This window comes from Erpetoichthys calabaricus, chromosome 1 (genome assembly GCF_900747795.2).
Source record: "Erpetoichthys calabaricus chromosome 1, fErpCal1.3, whole genome shotgun sequence".
In the NCBI taxonomy this organism is placed as follows: domain Eukaryota; kingdom Metazoa; phylum Chordata; class Cladistia; order Polypteriformes; family Polypteridae; genus Erpetoichthys; species Erpetoichthys calabaricus.
The window spans coordinates 20,729,976-20,746,053 of NC_041394.2; the positions used below are offsets into that span (position 1 = coordinate 20,729,976).

The 16,078-nt window shown below is 38.4% G+C and overlaps 1 protein-coding gene across 3 annotated transcripts in view; it reads left to right on the top strand.

The window, feature by feature from the left end:
- Positions 1-16,078, top strand: part of sipa1l3 (signal-induced proliferation-associated 1 like 3) — a 292,225-nt gene that overhangs the window by 256,754 nt on the left and 19,393 nt on the right. For all 3 annotated transcript variants that reach the window (XM_051933960.1, XM_051933955.1, XM_028796163.2), the window contains 2 exons: positions 861-1,318; positions 1,406-1,600. In XM_051933960.1, the coding sequence (XP_051789920.1) occupies positions 861-1,318; positions 1,406-1,600 (653 nt within the window). The remainder of the gene's footprint in view (positions 1-860; positions 1,319-1,405; positions 1,601-16,078) is intronic.

Below are 16,078 nucleotides of genomic sequence, written 5' to 3' on the forward strand. Positions count from 1 at the left end.
TGAGATTGGAGAAGGCAAGAAGATGTAAAAAAAAAAAAAAAAAAATTAAGTGTCACATTATTGAACAGACATATAAGTCGGGGTCTGATTTTATGATCGATTTTTCAGGTTTCAAGACCCGACTTGTACATGAGTATATACGGTAATTAGGAAAGACACACACCTGTCTATAGAAGGTTTCACAGCTAACAATTTGCATCGGAGCAAATAAGCGAGCCATGAGGTTAAGGGAATTGCCTGTAGAGTATAGAGACAGAATTGTATCAAGGTACAGTTCTGGAGAAAGCTACAAAAAAAAAAAATTCCTGCAGCGTTGAAGGGTCGCAGAGTACCGTGGCCTCCATGATTCTTAAATGGAAGAAGTTTGTAATAACTATGACTCTTCTTAGAGCTGGCCACCTGACTAAACTCAGCATTCGTAGGAGAAGGGTAAGAGACGTGACCAAGAACCCAAAAGTATCTCTGGCTGAGCTCCAGAGAACCTAAGAGGAGATGGGAAGAACTTCCAGGAGGACAACTATCACTTCAACACTCCTCCAATCTGGGATTTATGACAGAGTGGCCGGACAGTAGCCTCTGCTTTGTAAATGTATGACATTTTGTTGGCTTCCAAGTTTTAGGGCTTAGAACACATTACCTTATGGGAAAATGCACATTTACATTTACATACTTTTTTGAGCAGTCTTGGGTAACTGTTATGCAGGCCTATTTCATAATTGGAATAAAACATTTTTAAAAGAGGTTGAAGTAACACAGTTACTACTGATGGATTATGCACCCTATGGAAAATAAAATACAGCAATTTTAGTACTTCCATAACCATCTTTTTTTTTTCTTTTTTTTATTGTGTTTTTGCACAGGGTGAAGTTCACTACTCCAGCCATTCCAGCAGTAACACATTGTCTAGTAATGCATCCAGCAGTCACAGTGATGAGCGCTGGTTTGACTCCGTGGAAGCTGTAGAGGCTGATCAGGACCCAATGGGTAAAGGAGGATCCAGTGATAGTGGAATTGATGCTTCTACTTTGTACACACCTAGCCCTAATTCCACTGCAGTAAAGCCAAGTCGTACTGCACCCCTTACTCTGACCCAGCGAGATAAACCCCAGAAGACTATCCAGGGTTCAGCTACCTACAGCGGCTTGCAGGAATACACCAGCCGCACAGCTGAGAGAGACAGGAGGCGAGAGTCATCCCCAGCAATCAACATCTCTAGTCAGGAGAAAGGATACCGGACAAAATCCTTTGGCAGCATTGTCAACAGCAATACTACTCCTGGAGCAAATTCTGGCAACAGCGATGTGTTCAGACAGACAAGGTAACATGTAGGCAGACTGCTGTTATACCCATGTGCAGGAGATGATGAAGTGGAAGGTTATAACAAGAACTTTCCGTTAATTTACAGAGCTGGGTATACACCACAAGGCTACAAAACACCAGGGCACGAGAAACCTAAATCTACAAAGGGGTCCCAACCTGGGTCACACCAGCTTTCTACCTCCGTACCCAAGTCCTTCTATTCCAAGAGCAAACACCTTACTTCCTGGAAGAAAACTGAGGAAACCTCTACCCACCCTGGCACTTTCGCTGAGCATAAGAAGTAAGATTACCATTTTACATATGCAGAATTAATGTGTTAGAAGTTAGTTAAATTTAAAAAGTTATGCCTTTTTAAACTTTTAATCCTAAAGTAATCCATCCCTAAGAATCTCTTAAGAACTCTTAGCTGAAAATTAAAAAGAAATACTAATACTACTACAATTTTTAACTAGACTGTGCCTTTTTAACTTTATATTAATGTTATGCATTATACAGTTCAGATTTAAATTTTGAATTTATTTGAGAAAGTAGCAGATGGGTTGCTATATAATTTGACTAATGTATAGTTTTAAAGTTAAATGTCAATAAGAAACTCTCATCCACCTTAGACAGTGAATGTTTAGTTCTGCTTATTTTTGCATACATCTTCGAACAGAAAGGAAACTTGAGGTGCGTGCACAGGCTAACAAATATTGAACAATAGCATACAGAGCCAACAATATTTCTGCCTGCACTGTGTAAAATTTGATACCTTCTAATCATGGCTCTGGAAGGTGGCAAATTGTTGCAAGTTGATTAACACATGCCAGTGAGAATTTCAATGTACTCTGTACACAAAACAATAATGAGACTGACTGTCGATTTCCTGTCTCTCTTTCTGTGTGATATAGTGCATTTCATATCAATGCATTAGATATGTCGATGTAAACCCTTGTTTACCATTTATATCCATACTGCTATAAATTTTGTGACACTCAGTGAATCCTTGTCTTCTACTGCCCAATATACAAACATGATCATCTAGAGGTGTTTAGTATTAAAAGGCACTATATAAAGTGAGGTTTCTGTTTGTCTAGTCAGGAAGTGTCTTCTCCTAGAATTTCACAGTACTCAGTAGACATGACAGTAATGACCCTTTAAACCTATGAACATATACAGGTGGAATCCCATTATAATGAAATTCACTGGACCATAAAAATATTTTCTTATAGTAGAAATTTCATTATAACGAGTGTGGAGAAAATACGTATAGTATAAAGATTGGGACCACCGGCAATTTGCCATGTCTAACGGCAGCTCTGGAGCTGCTCTACAGTGTTTGGTAAACAGTAAACGAAGGGCAAAGCAATCCGTTGCCTTCTCCAGGATCAGCATTACCGCATGCTGTGCTTGTTGCACAATGTTTAACATTTAACACCGAGCTTTGATCTGCTCTCTCTCTCACTCTCCTGATCTCTCATCTCCAGACTGCGTCTGTCACAGTGGTGATTCTGAGCTGCTGGTGTTCTTCTAATCTAAAGGGGGGAGCTAAAACAGGACAACTGCCCCGAAGTCGCAGCTCCTAACAGCTCCTATTCTGAATAAAGTCATGAAACTGTACCTGCCTTTTCTCACAGGTGGCACAGTGGTAGTGCTGCTGCTTTGCAGTAAGGAGACTGTGGAAGATTGTGTGTTCGCTTCCCGGTTCCTCCCTGTGTGGGTAGCTCTTTGAGTACTGAGAAAAGCGCTATATAAATGTAATGAATTATTATTATTATTATTTTCTATACAGTAATAAAGTATCTGCTGCTTCTTCCTGTATCTCGTGCAACTCTGTGACCCACGCTTGACAGTAACTTTATAAAAAAACACGCTTCTTAAACTAAAAATGAGATGTTAGATGTAACTTTTATTTTATAAAAATACAGGTATGAAAATACTGAATGAAAACGAGACGATAGATAGATAGATAGATAGATAGATAGATAGATAGATAGATAGATAGATAGATTATTAATCCCAAGGGGAAATTCATATTAGATGTAATTTTTTTTTATGTAAATACTGCTATGAATAAAGAATAGAAATGAAATGTTAGATGTACAGTAATCCCTCGCTACTTCGCGGTTCACTTTTTGCGGATTCACGACTTCGCGGATTTTTAAATACAAGTGATTGCCCGCCTATCGCGGAAGTTATGTTCCAGACCCATCAGCAACAGGAGAAAATCCGCGATATAGAAAGACCATATAAATAAACATTTTTATAGTTTAAGCCTTAAAATACCCATCCCACATGCTTTAAACACATGTAAACTTATAAAACACACTTTGTTAACACATATGATATGTGGATGTCAGGCTAAGGATATGAGTAACATCTCACTATTATAAAACATTTTAACTTCACGCAAGACAAGACCGTGAGACAGGAAAATTGGTAATGTACAAGCAGCACAAAGTTCTCCTTAGAGTTCATTCAGCTCCCAACCCCCTTGACAATGCGAAGTGGCAGGAGCGTACTGCGCTTCCGGGGAGGGGGGGTTTGAGCGAAGGTGCGTTCAGCCCTCACACCCCCTCACACACACACTCCTCCTCCTCCTTCCGAACGTGCAGAGCGACAAGCAGGCATTTTGGCAGAAGCAGCACAAAGTCCATTTCTGCCCTGCGTGAGTTCAGCTGCCCCCCTTCACAAAGCGAGTGCAGACACATTGACGTCTGATCGCTGCGTGCAGTGTGCAGTGTTGGTCTGAGGTGTTTAAGAATGTAGAAAGTGTTTAAGAGCATAGGAAGTGTTTATAAGAGCGTGGGAAAGATTAACAAGAGAGTGAGAAAGGTTTATAAGAGTGTGGGAAGGGTTTATAAAGCCTTAAAATATGTATAAATAATAAAATAAATATAGGTCGCTACTTCGTGGATTTTCACTTATCGCGGGGGGCTCTGGAACGTAACCCCCGCGATAGGTGAGGGATTACTGTATTTTTTAATAGAAATTCAGGTATAAAAATGCAGAATGAAAGTGAGTTGTTAGATGAAGATGAAAGCGTGATTCCAAAATGCTTTCACCACGTCATTTTTTTTCATTCCAGGATTGTTAATTTTTCTTTCAGCGTAAACTGATGCCATTTCTCACTTTTATTGTTCATCTCAAAAAAAACTTTAAGAAGCTCGAACAGCACTATATCCACACACAACACAACTACCCTTGTGGATGCTGTTTGTTGCACTGACTCAGAATTCCTATACTTGTGTGATGTTACGCCTACACACTTGTCGAGAGAAATGTTGAAGCCTTGATTTATAACATTCTCTGCTTGATAAATCATCCCCCTACAAATTGAAGATTGACATTATAGACAGGGTTTAGGGCATCATGTTTTAAGTGGTATGCTAACCTTGCTTTTTTGTAATTCCCTGTAATTTTCAGTTTGGCAACAGGGTTAGGGTTGCTTATAGGCATGCAGTGTAACACGGTACAAAAGTTCCTCATTTAATACAGAAGATCATCGAAGGATCAAATTGGTGACTAAGAAGAAATCAGCCACGCCTATTTGGCAACACTGAGTTAAATCACGTATCCAAAGTTGTTGTTGAGAGATTTACAAGGACAAATTTGCCTAATCATTTTGCACATACACCATTCAACTGACTGTGCAAGTTTAGGCAATGCAGCTAGGACAAGCACTGATGGCTCATTTCACCAACAATCAATTCTTGGTGCTTTTCAATATGGAAAAGTACAAAATATTAGCTGGGCAGTACCACAGCCATTCCACATTATTTATGTGAATATAATTATTTTTGATTTATGCCAGTGCTACTCAACTTCATATACTTCACGGGAAAAAACTAGGAATTAGCCCGACTGAAGGTCCACAGTGTAAAATAAGTTAACATTTTGTGACATTTTTGGTATTAGTTGTTTCCTAAAGATTTAAGTTAGAATGTTTCAAACTAGCAAATCTACTTAACACATTTTCTTTGCATTTGGGAGTGAGTTTAATAAACATTCCTTCAAAAGAATAATAAATATACCAATTAGCACTTTATTTAAAGATGAGCTAAGATAAGACTTCTCTTGTTGTAATCATATAACATATCACTAAATAAGAACGATTTTAATTAAATAATAATTCTCTGAAAATGGGAGCAAAGTGAAAATACATGTTACAATAAACATGAAAGCTGTTTGAAACTGTGATTTAAATCTATTAACATTTTATCGGCCAGTCTACTTTTGTTCCTTTAAATGCCTTCATATAAGGAAAATTTGTAAGTTACATGTGAATACTGCCATGCCCCACCATAAATACAAACTAATACAATCAGGATGCTTATTACCATTCCCTCTTGTCTGCTTTAAACAATTAAACAACTGTAAAACCAATAACATGTCAAATAAAAATATTTTACTTGATGAAAATTCAGTTATGATTAATTATATACATCTGATTCTTTTGTGAAAAATGTGCTCTGCAGTTACTTTCAAGTATAACTCGCACCCGCGCCATGACCTGGGCCATGTCTGATATATCAGTTGACTCGTCGATGGCCAGACTAAAATGTTCAGCATTACTTAGGTCTTTTATAAGCTTTTGAAAAAGATTATCAGTAATTGTTTTAACTCTTCGGGACAGTGTAGTATTTTATAGTTGCAATTTGGATATCTGACCTACGATATTGTCTTTGGTTTTAAAATAAGTTAAAAGAGATTCACAACACTCCAACAAACATTTCTTAATAAGCTCGCCTTCAGTAAAAGGCCTGAGACTCTTTATGATTTTCCATGCTATTGTATATGATGCTTTTTTTGATGGAATCACTCTATTTTATTTTGCATCAGTAAATTTTGCTGGCCATTTAGGCTGTCTAGAAGTGAGTGAATTTTATCATTTCTTAAATTGGTCTGACAGGGATACAATTTTCTAAAGTCAGCATGACAGCTTTCCTGGTGACAACAGGATATTTACGCGTTTTGGTACCACTATACTTCTCTGACAAAGCAGACATAGAGGTTTGTTGTTTTGCCATTTTCTTGTTGTTGCCACCAGTAGCTCTCTAAACGTTTTGTCTACTTTGCGTTGTAATACAGAAAGAAAGTTACTTTGCTAGCACTGAAAAGCAGTATAAAACCCTAGTGTGCCCCCTTTTGAGAGGAAATGGAATGTGCTTGTTTGGAGCAGGGATTTAAATTCTGGGCCACGTGTTGAGTAGCCCAGCTTTATGCATTCTCTTCACCGTGCTGTTTTAAATCATGATATTTATTTTTCTTGCTAAGCCACATATTGTATGTCAGCCTTCAACTTCTCCAAAATGGCATACCTGTACAAAAAATGTGTCAGGTATTTCTTTCAGTTGTAATAATCCCTGTCAAACTGTTTTGTGGTCCTGACAAGAAATGGGACCCATTAATTGGGAGCCTGCAGAGCTGCTCACTGATGGTCTGCTTATTCCAGAGATAAATAAATAAATATGATGTTACAGCCAGCACCAGTAACAAGGTACCATACCACTGGCTGCTTTTTAGGTATATATTTTTATATATAAAGTCTCATGCCTTTTCTTCTCAGCAGCCTGAGGTAGCAGTCTTTCACTAATAAAGAACAATGTAAGGAAACACATGCAGAGAGACTGGGCAGCCAGTAGTGGTCATTGAACAATCCAAGCAGGATTTTATCTTGCCAGTCTTGATTTCCTTCACACATCCAGGCTGTCCATAGCACACATGGTGCTTTGCAAACAGCTCAGACACTTGCAACATTATTGAACATAGTCTGCCTCTGTTGTCTTCACTTAATAATATGCCACAAACTCCTCCTTCTTCAAATCTTCATTATTAGTAAAAGTGTATAGCTTACAAAACATCACGCCTACCATGTCATCACTTCTACCATCAACAGAGCAAGTGGTTAGATTTCTAATTTGAAATTGTGAGGGACAATGTAATCAAATTTGTATCTTTCTAAGTAAAGAAGGATTTAAAATCTCTGGTGTATACAAAATGCAGTTTCAATCTGTTTGTGTAAAATTGATATACAAGTGGGTAATTGAAACAGTATTTGTGACATGTTTAATGAAATAGTACAAATCATGAAGTCCATTGAGAATGTGAGTATTCAGTTGTCAGTCGCCAGTGATATCGCCAATCAGCAAAACCCTAGTAAAGCTAAGAAGAAAACACCGGAAATGTCACTGTCTTTTTGATACTTGCAGGTATACTGCATCCTTGGCAGAATGGTGACTGCCTGTAATATACTTGCTTAAGGACAACTGGAGGCCCAGTGATGCAGGAGTATATTATTCAGCTGCCTTTTTACTTGGAGGTTATTTCTAAACTAGACTATTTCTAAGAGATGCCAATAACTAATTCAGTGAATAGTTGGGGGGAGAGTTCAGTGAACACTCATCTGGGAAGAGACAGAAAGAGCTCATTGGTATGGTATGGCAATGGGCAAGTTTCTTGTTTTTTTTCTGTTTGTTATCCACTTTGTTTTCTGCTTGTGCTTATTTTTGTTTTAGTGGTGGTGCCTTTGTTGTTTATTTTTGCCTCCTTGGTATTTCTTTGGGGGTTTGGAAGGCTGCCCACGAGTGCAATCTGTAAAAAATGGCTTGCTTAACACATTGAGTGCTGGACCTTTTATTACCAGGATCCTGCAATGTAGGGTCTATATGTGTATGATAAATAACTAACTCTATCAAAACTCATACAAAATGTAAAGAAATGTATTTTATTATCAACAGTAACTCTGTCAAAAATGTAAAGAATCTGTTAATTTAAGTGCCTTGAGCATGGGAAAGGCGCCATATAAATAAAATGTATTATTATTATTATTATTATTAATTACTATATTTTGACCACCAACTCATTTGAATGAGAGTCCTAGAAGGATGACACCATGCAGAGACAAACATATCTCGCATATATAACAAGTTTCTTTGTGCTGTCTACGCTTGTTACACACAACACATTTGATAGTTGGTAACTGTTTTGTAGGGCGGCACGGTGGCACAGTGGTAGCGCTGCTGCTTCGCTGTAAGGAGACCTGGGTTCGCTTCCCGGGTCCTCCCTGCATGGAGTTTGCATGTTCTCCCCGTGTCTGCGTGGGTGCTCCACAGTGCTCCGGTTTCCTCCCACAGTCCAAAGACATGCAGGTTAGGTGCATTGGCAATTCTAAATTGTCCCTAGTGTGTGCTTGGTGGGTGTGTGTGTGTGTGTGTGTGTGTGTGTGTGTGTGTGTGTGTGTGTGTGTGTGTCCTGCGGTGGGTTGGCACCCTGCCTGGAATTGGTTCCTGCCTTGTGCCCTGTGTTGGCTAGGATTGGCTCCAGCAGACCCCCGTGACCCTGTGTTCAGATTCAGCGGGTTGGAAAATGGATGGATGATAACTGTTTTGTGCTCGGTGGGTGGCAGAATGTCTGTGTAGCTCTGTCCTGACAGTTGTGACAAATTGGATGTTTTGTGATGAAGAAGCACCTTTGGGGCAGGTATTCGCACCAGTACCAGAGCCTATGTGTTCTCATCATCCAGTTGATTGTCACTGTCTTAATCACTATCATCAAAATATTCATCCAGCAATAAAACTAGTTGTTCTAAGCATCAGCTGCTTTATGCTTTGTTTCGCAATGACATACAGTATGTAACTATTGACTGTTTATAGCACTATTTTCCTCGAGCTGCATCTCTTCGGTGATGCATTTTGTTTTAATGAAGCTGATTGCCCGTTTTTTATAAATGCAGTGGGAAATAAACAATTTGAGAAGTGCTTTGTTTGAAGGAAATACTTGTACTTCTTTGTTTTCTTTCCATGCTTTTAATTTATTGCTCTGTACACCACCTCCATTTTGGAGCTAAGTTTCCTAATTACAGTAAGTGCATTCTGGTAACAATCCACAAATGAAATAGTTCTTTGTGGGTACTACCATCAGCTTAAGGCTAGGTCACATTAGACAACTTTTTCAGCGATTTTCAATCATAGCTTTCGTTTAAATAATCTTAGCAAGTTTGAGGCAGATGGCAGCGTGTCCTTGTGACTGTCAATCATATAGTGTGACATGCTCAGCAACCTACTGCAACTACGTAGTCCATGATTCTCCTCAACAAAATTAACATCCATCCATCCATTTTCCAACCCGCTGAATCCTAATTACAGGGTCACGGGGGTCTGCTGGAGCCAATCCCAGCCAACACAGGGCACAAGGCAGGAACCAATCCTGGGCAGGGTGCCAACCCACCGCAGGACAAAATTAACAGGTTTGATTTTTATTTCAGTCATGGAGGCGGACTTTATGTGCATGAAAGATGAGAACCAATGAATGCTCACTTGGCAGTACTTTCCATATAATGTAGCAACAAGGAATAAAGAACACACGGGCTTTGGACTTCATAAACAGAAGAGAAGCTCCTCTGTGTGATGTCTCTTGTGTAATGTACAGTATCATTACAAAATGGAAAATGGATAAAAAAAGAGAAGAGGTTGTGGCTGAACTTGCAGTAGCTGTTAACAATTTATACAGTACTGGCTCTGTCGTTCAGCACATTATTGGCTATCACAAAATGGCAGAGAGACCAACTGTCCTGGTTGTTTGGTATGTAGTCAGTTAAGTAGACATGTCCAGCAGTTTTCTGCCTTTTAAACTGACGTCCATGGACGAGATCAGCAACTGCGAACGACAAGTCTGACATACCCAATGAATAGAAGTTGCATAATATGACATCAGCTTTAGTGGCTGTTTTCTTCCTCCTTTTCATGTGGAAATTCTTCTGTTGTCAATTCTTTACTTATCAGCTATTTGTTACTTTACCTGAAGCCTTTCTACTACCCTTTACTCTGTTTTTTGTGTTCATTTGAATTTGATTTCATGTAAAGAAAATAACCACCTTTTCCTTTTGTGTTCTCTACTGTGGTGCGCAGTGTGTTTAACATTATCATTATATGGCAGACTTCAAGACATTGCTTCACATCACTTTAATAAGTTCAGTGACTGGTGGAGGAAGGCTGGGGCAGGCATACAAGCAGCAAAGTTTAAAAAAAAAGATACAAATTTTGACACAATGCCTTGGGATGGTCAGCAGTCTAGGAATGCCCTCCTGGGGAAACGAGAATGATAAACAGTTCCTGAGGAAGTGAGTATATAACACCACACTTCCCTAATCTTTTAGTCTAAAGGCCAAGGTTTCCTTTGGTCTGTAATCTAAGGAAGGAAGCTGTCCTGAGAAAGTCACCAAGGGTTTATGTGTTAGATCAAATAAAGAGTGGACTTGCCTGATGTGGATATGAGCAAGCAAAATAAAGTTTAAGAATTCTACTTGTTTCACTTTCCTATTCTGGCAAGAATGAGAAGAAATGTGAAGTTACAATAAAATTCTTTAGTAATTATGGCTTGACAACATACAAAAACTGTAGAAATGTTTTAAACAAATCCTCAGTGCATGAGTAATGATAGTAGATATCTTGATAATTTTGTAAGTATTACTCAAGCATAATCTCAAACCAGCTAAAACCAGTTCAGGGTCCTGGGGGCCAAAGCATTTTCTGTGTATCCTACCATCACTGAATTCAAGTCACAAAGCTATTCTAGATGGAACACCACAATTACACTCACACTGGAGCTAATTTACAGTTACAGATTAGCCTAAAGCCCCCGCCACACTACACAACTTCTCCAGTGATATTAATTTCTAGACTTTATCTATATAATCCTAGTGAGTTGAAGGAAGTCACCACAGACTCCTGTGACCACCACTCATACAGTTTGTCATACCCAGTAACTTTCCTTAAGTTGTAAGAGAGTGCTCACATATGTTCAAGAGCTGATATCCAGTATACATTAACCTGGAAGTACAGTGCACACAATGCAGCCACAAGGAATGGAAGAGAAAAGGTGTTTTGAATGTTGGAAACACATTAGAGGCTTGTCTGTCTGACATCTCATGTTTGTTGTGCCATAACAGAATGTATACAAGGATTAGATCGATACTGTGACTGAGATGAAAAGCACCTGCAGCATTAGGCGGCACATGAATTAGCAGTCGGGCTGCGATAAGCTTAGGATAACTTTGGAAGATTTAAACAAGACTGTCAAGTTCTGAGGCAGTTGTGTAGTCTGCCATCCTCTGCTAATCATAACCATGTAATATGGCATCCTCAAGGCAAAGTGATCCGCCAACTACATCTGTTAACTTTGAGGTACTCTCTGAATAGAAGTCAGCTAGTGTGCCCCAACCTTATGTGAACATCTTTGAGGATTGAAGAAGAAAACTCACACAGACATGGAGAAAATATTTATACTCCACAAAAATGACGACGGAGTGTGGGATTCAAACTCAGAACCTGGGATCTATGTGGCAGCAGTTTGAACCACTGTGCAAATCTGCCACCTGTTTAAGTCTCATGATGGCTATAGATGATACAGTGGCACCTACTGATTTCATTGATGAGATTACATCTAAGGAAAAAGAAAAATTTATAAATCCTTAAATTTTGCATTTCTTACATTTTTCACAGCATAACTATTTAATTAATTAAGTGTAATGCAAATTGTCATGATTTATTTTGTTGTACTGCTGGGTTGCTAATTGTGCGATCTCTTATATTCATTCAAGAAATTAGGTTTCCAAGTAGGAAAGTTCAGGACATAAAAACAATTTCTGCCATATACACTATATATGGTGGACACATGACCATCACACCTAGATGAACTTGTTAGACAACCAAAACCATGGACATTAATATGAATTAGTAATCCCATTTTTAACTGAAACAGCCTCCACTATTCTTTCCACAAGATTTTGGAGTGTGCCTGTGAGTTTGAGCCCATTCATCCAAAAGAACATTCGCTGAGATCAGGTACTAATGTTGAACAAAAAGACCAGGCTTGCAATCTGTGCTCCAATTTATTCCAAAGGTGTTCGGTAGGGTTAAGGCCAGGACTCTGTGCAGGCCACTCAAGTTCCTCCACCTTTATGGAACTGGCTTTGTGCAAAGCGACTCAGACATAAAAGGTCCATCCTCAAACTGTTGCTGCAAAGTTGGAAGTGCACATTTGTCTAAAATGTCCTCATATGTTGTAGCATTAGCGGGACCCTCCACTGGAACCAATGGGCCCAGCCCAAAGCAAGAAAAACAGACCCAGCCAATTAGCTCTCTTCCACCAAACTTTACATTAGTCACTTTGCAGTCACGATGGTAGCATTCTCCTGGCATCCTCCAAAGCCAGATTTGTCCATCAGATTGACAGATAGGGAAGCGTGATTCATCACTCTAGAGAATGTGTTTCCTACTTCTCCAGAGTGGTGCTTTACACCACTCCAGCCAGCACTTAGCATTACACGTGGTTGCTCAGCCATTAAAAGCCATGAAGCTTTCGATGTGCAGTTCTAGTGCTGATGTTACTACCAGATGCAATTTGGAACTCTGTTGTGTGTTATATCTCAAAGGACAGGCCATTTTTACACACTGTGCACTTCATCACTTGGCAGCCCTTCTCTGTGCGTTTGCGTGGTCAACCACTTCATGACTGAGCTGTTATTGTTCCTTCCACTTCACAGTAACAGCACTTAACATTTGACTAAGGAAAATCTAGCAGAGCATACATTTCACGTACCGACTTTTTGCAAAGGTGGTCCTGTGACAGTGCCACATTTAGTCACGGTGCTCTTCAGTACAATCCATTCTAATGCAAATGTTTGCCAATGGAGATTTCTTCATGATATGTTTGATTTGATGCCCCTGTTAACAATAAAAAAATCTGAATGCAATGCTTTGTAGGGGTGTCCACATACTTTTAGTCACATAGTCTAATACACAGCAGTGCTCTCAAACTTCTCTTCATCTCCGTATTCATTTAATGGCTTTTTGACGGTGCTCATATTCATTTTCATTGCTAAAGGTCAATGCAGATGTGATATTTTTATTCATTCATTATAGAAATTTGTTTGAGAAAGTGTACAGTGTTTATTAAAACTAGGGGGCTTGCTTTGCTCGCCAACCCCCGTGTTTGGTTTTCCGGATACACACTTTGAAGATTTTTTTTTCTTTGAATTGTTGCTATTTCATTAGTTTCACTTTTATTTCAGAACTTCTGTAAAAACAATATTTGTAATCTTGCGAGTCCCAATATGCTGAATCTTTTTAATGAGGTCAGGATAGGTTTCTCTGTTTGGAATTTCAGCACAGACAAAATGATCTACATCATCAGCAGTTAATAATTTTTTTTTACAAAGTAAAAAAGTAAGTAGAGTTCTGCATTGGACTCCTGTCTGTAAAGTCGTGCTATTTTCCTCTCACTGTTCCAAAAGTCCATGGGGTTACCAAGGTGATACCCCAGTTTTTGTCTAGGTTTTTCTACAAGGGCTAGACAGAACGTTTTTGATTCCTGGGGTAAATGTAGCTTTTTAAATAAGCAGACAGATAAATATATATACATGAACAAAGTAACCAATAAATGCATGTGTGGTAAACTCCGTTTTTGAAATACTCAAGATTCTTTATTTGCCACATGCATAGTTATACAGGACAACATGCAGTGAAATGCATCCTGATCCGCTTATCAAAAACTATGCAAAGTTAGAAGAATATCAGTTAGATTAACAAAAAGTCATAGATTGAAAGGAAACAGTATAGTAGAACATAATAAATAAGTACAATTATGTGAATAAAGTAGAATTAAGTGTTAAGGTGCAATAGTGTAGTTCTTGTGCAAAACCAAAGTTAGACTGGTGCATAGTTAAATGAGGCAGTTTGTTTGTTTGCGCTACTGCGATCTTTACTTTCTTTTTTTATATTTTCTAATTTTCTTACTTTCATATCCTTAACTTTCTCCACATGTGTATAGCGCCTTTTTTTTTTTTTTTTTTTGAGCCTTTCTAATTTCCCTGGTTTCATAGTCTCTAACCTGCTCTGCATGTGTTTATCGCCAACGTTTGTAAACGTCTTTATGAAGTTCTACTTTCTTTTACTCATTGTCTTTTAATTCTGAGCCGGATTGGATGTGCTTTTTTTCAATTCCACTTGTTCCGGGCTGATAATTACTTTCCTTATTTTCTGAATTTGCACCTCGATTATTCTTTTTTGCTCTTTTTTCTGTCCAACGCGTTTGAGTCTCTTTTCTCCGCGCTGCTTTCTTCTTCGCTTAGATGTCGACATTTAATTTATAACGTACTGTACTGTCCTTATACGCTTTATATGCGCTGAGAGCCCTGGATCTGTGTGTGCTCAAATCCTTCACAAGACTGAATGTTTTGCTGCCTATTGTCCTATTTGATAGATTGTAAGTAGGGCGTGTCTTTGGTCTCCTGGGTCTTTAAAATGTCTCACGAGAAGATCACGTATCGTAGACTTGTTTTTTGCTTTCCAGGACAGTATTTCTTTTTATAATAGATAGACAAAGTGAATCAGATTCAAGGTGAATCTGAATTCTTCAGTGGCACTCATATTTGCTAGATCTGTACAGTGATACAAAATTCACAAGGGCTGGATTTTTTAATATACTACCATGTAGATCTTTCTTGGTTTCCTGACCTTTTTATTTTTGTTTTACATCTTAGCTTGTAAAGCATTTTTTTATTTGTTTTGTCCAGCATATACATAGTTCCTTGCAAATTGACTAATTTTTCTGAATGCCAAGCTTCGTATGAGATGGTGGCTATAGCTTTTGTAGTTGCTGTCATTGTCTTAAGCCAGACATGATGCTTTGGGACCATTGGAGCAGCAAAGAAGAAGCACAATTTCTCCAAGTTGTCCTCTCTCTTTCCTTGGCTGTTGGTATACTTCACAGAATTTTTATGTAATGTAGAATTCAACACTCTTTGAATACACTTTTTCTGAGAAGTATTTTATTTTTTCTTTAAAAAAATAAAAACTGCACACATATGAATTATTGGTCCTTCTGATCTAATGAGCATCTGCACCTGCCTGCTGTTCCAGTTACAGAGCATTATGATCTCGCAATAGAGACAATGCCAGATTTCCCTTGTGAGCTCTGCATACATACTAAGAAAGCTTTATCTAAATAATCCTAAAATAATAAACCCCTTAAAATAAAACACACACATTAAATATTATGAGTCATATTTAACGTACTGTAAAACCACAATTTTTTACCAACATTAGTTTTATGTTGGGAAAAAATGGTAAGAAAAAAGTAACTGTGCTATATGCGTTAAGACTTCGATCTCCACAATTTTATATTTTGCAGCCATAACAGCTTTAAGTCTTTTGGCATAGATCAAAAATAACATCCAAGTCATTGAGTTTAGCCCACTCATACAGAAAGTTTTGCTTTAGGTAGTTACTCAAATAATGCATGTACACCATTATTTTGAAAGAGTACCAAAGATTCTCAGTCAGATTGCTTTGACTTGTGCCAATTTGTCATTTTTTGCCCTTTGAGCCACCTCAGGTTTGCTTTGACTGTGTGTGACTCCTATTCAAAGATGATCTTTCACCTAAGCTTGAGTTTCCTAGTAAACTTCAACAGGTATTTGCTTGTATTTTCCAGTACTCATTCTTACTTCCATTTTAATCAGATGCCCAGTCCCTGTTTGTTATATAATGCTACCACTACCATACTTCATTGTAAATGTTGTGGTATTTTGATATGCAGGCAGTGTTACTTTTGTGACACAAATTACTTTTTACTTAGACCAAGAATTGTTTCCCACACCTAAGCTGGGGTCATTCTTATGCTTTCTGATTAACTTCAGACATGTTTCCACAATATTTCTACTCTGTTTAAACTTACAGATTTTCTAATCATGGTGCCGCAGGGTGGTGACGTGTTG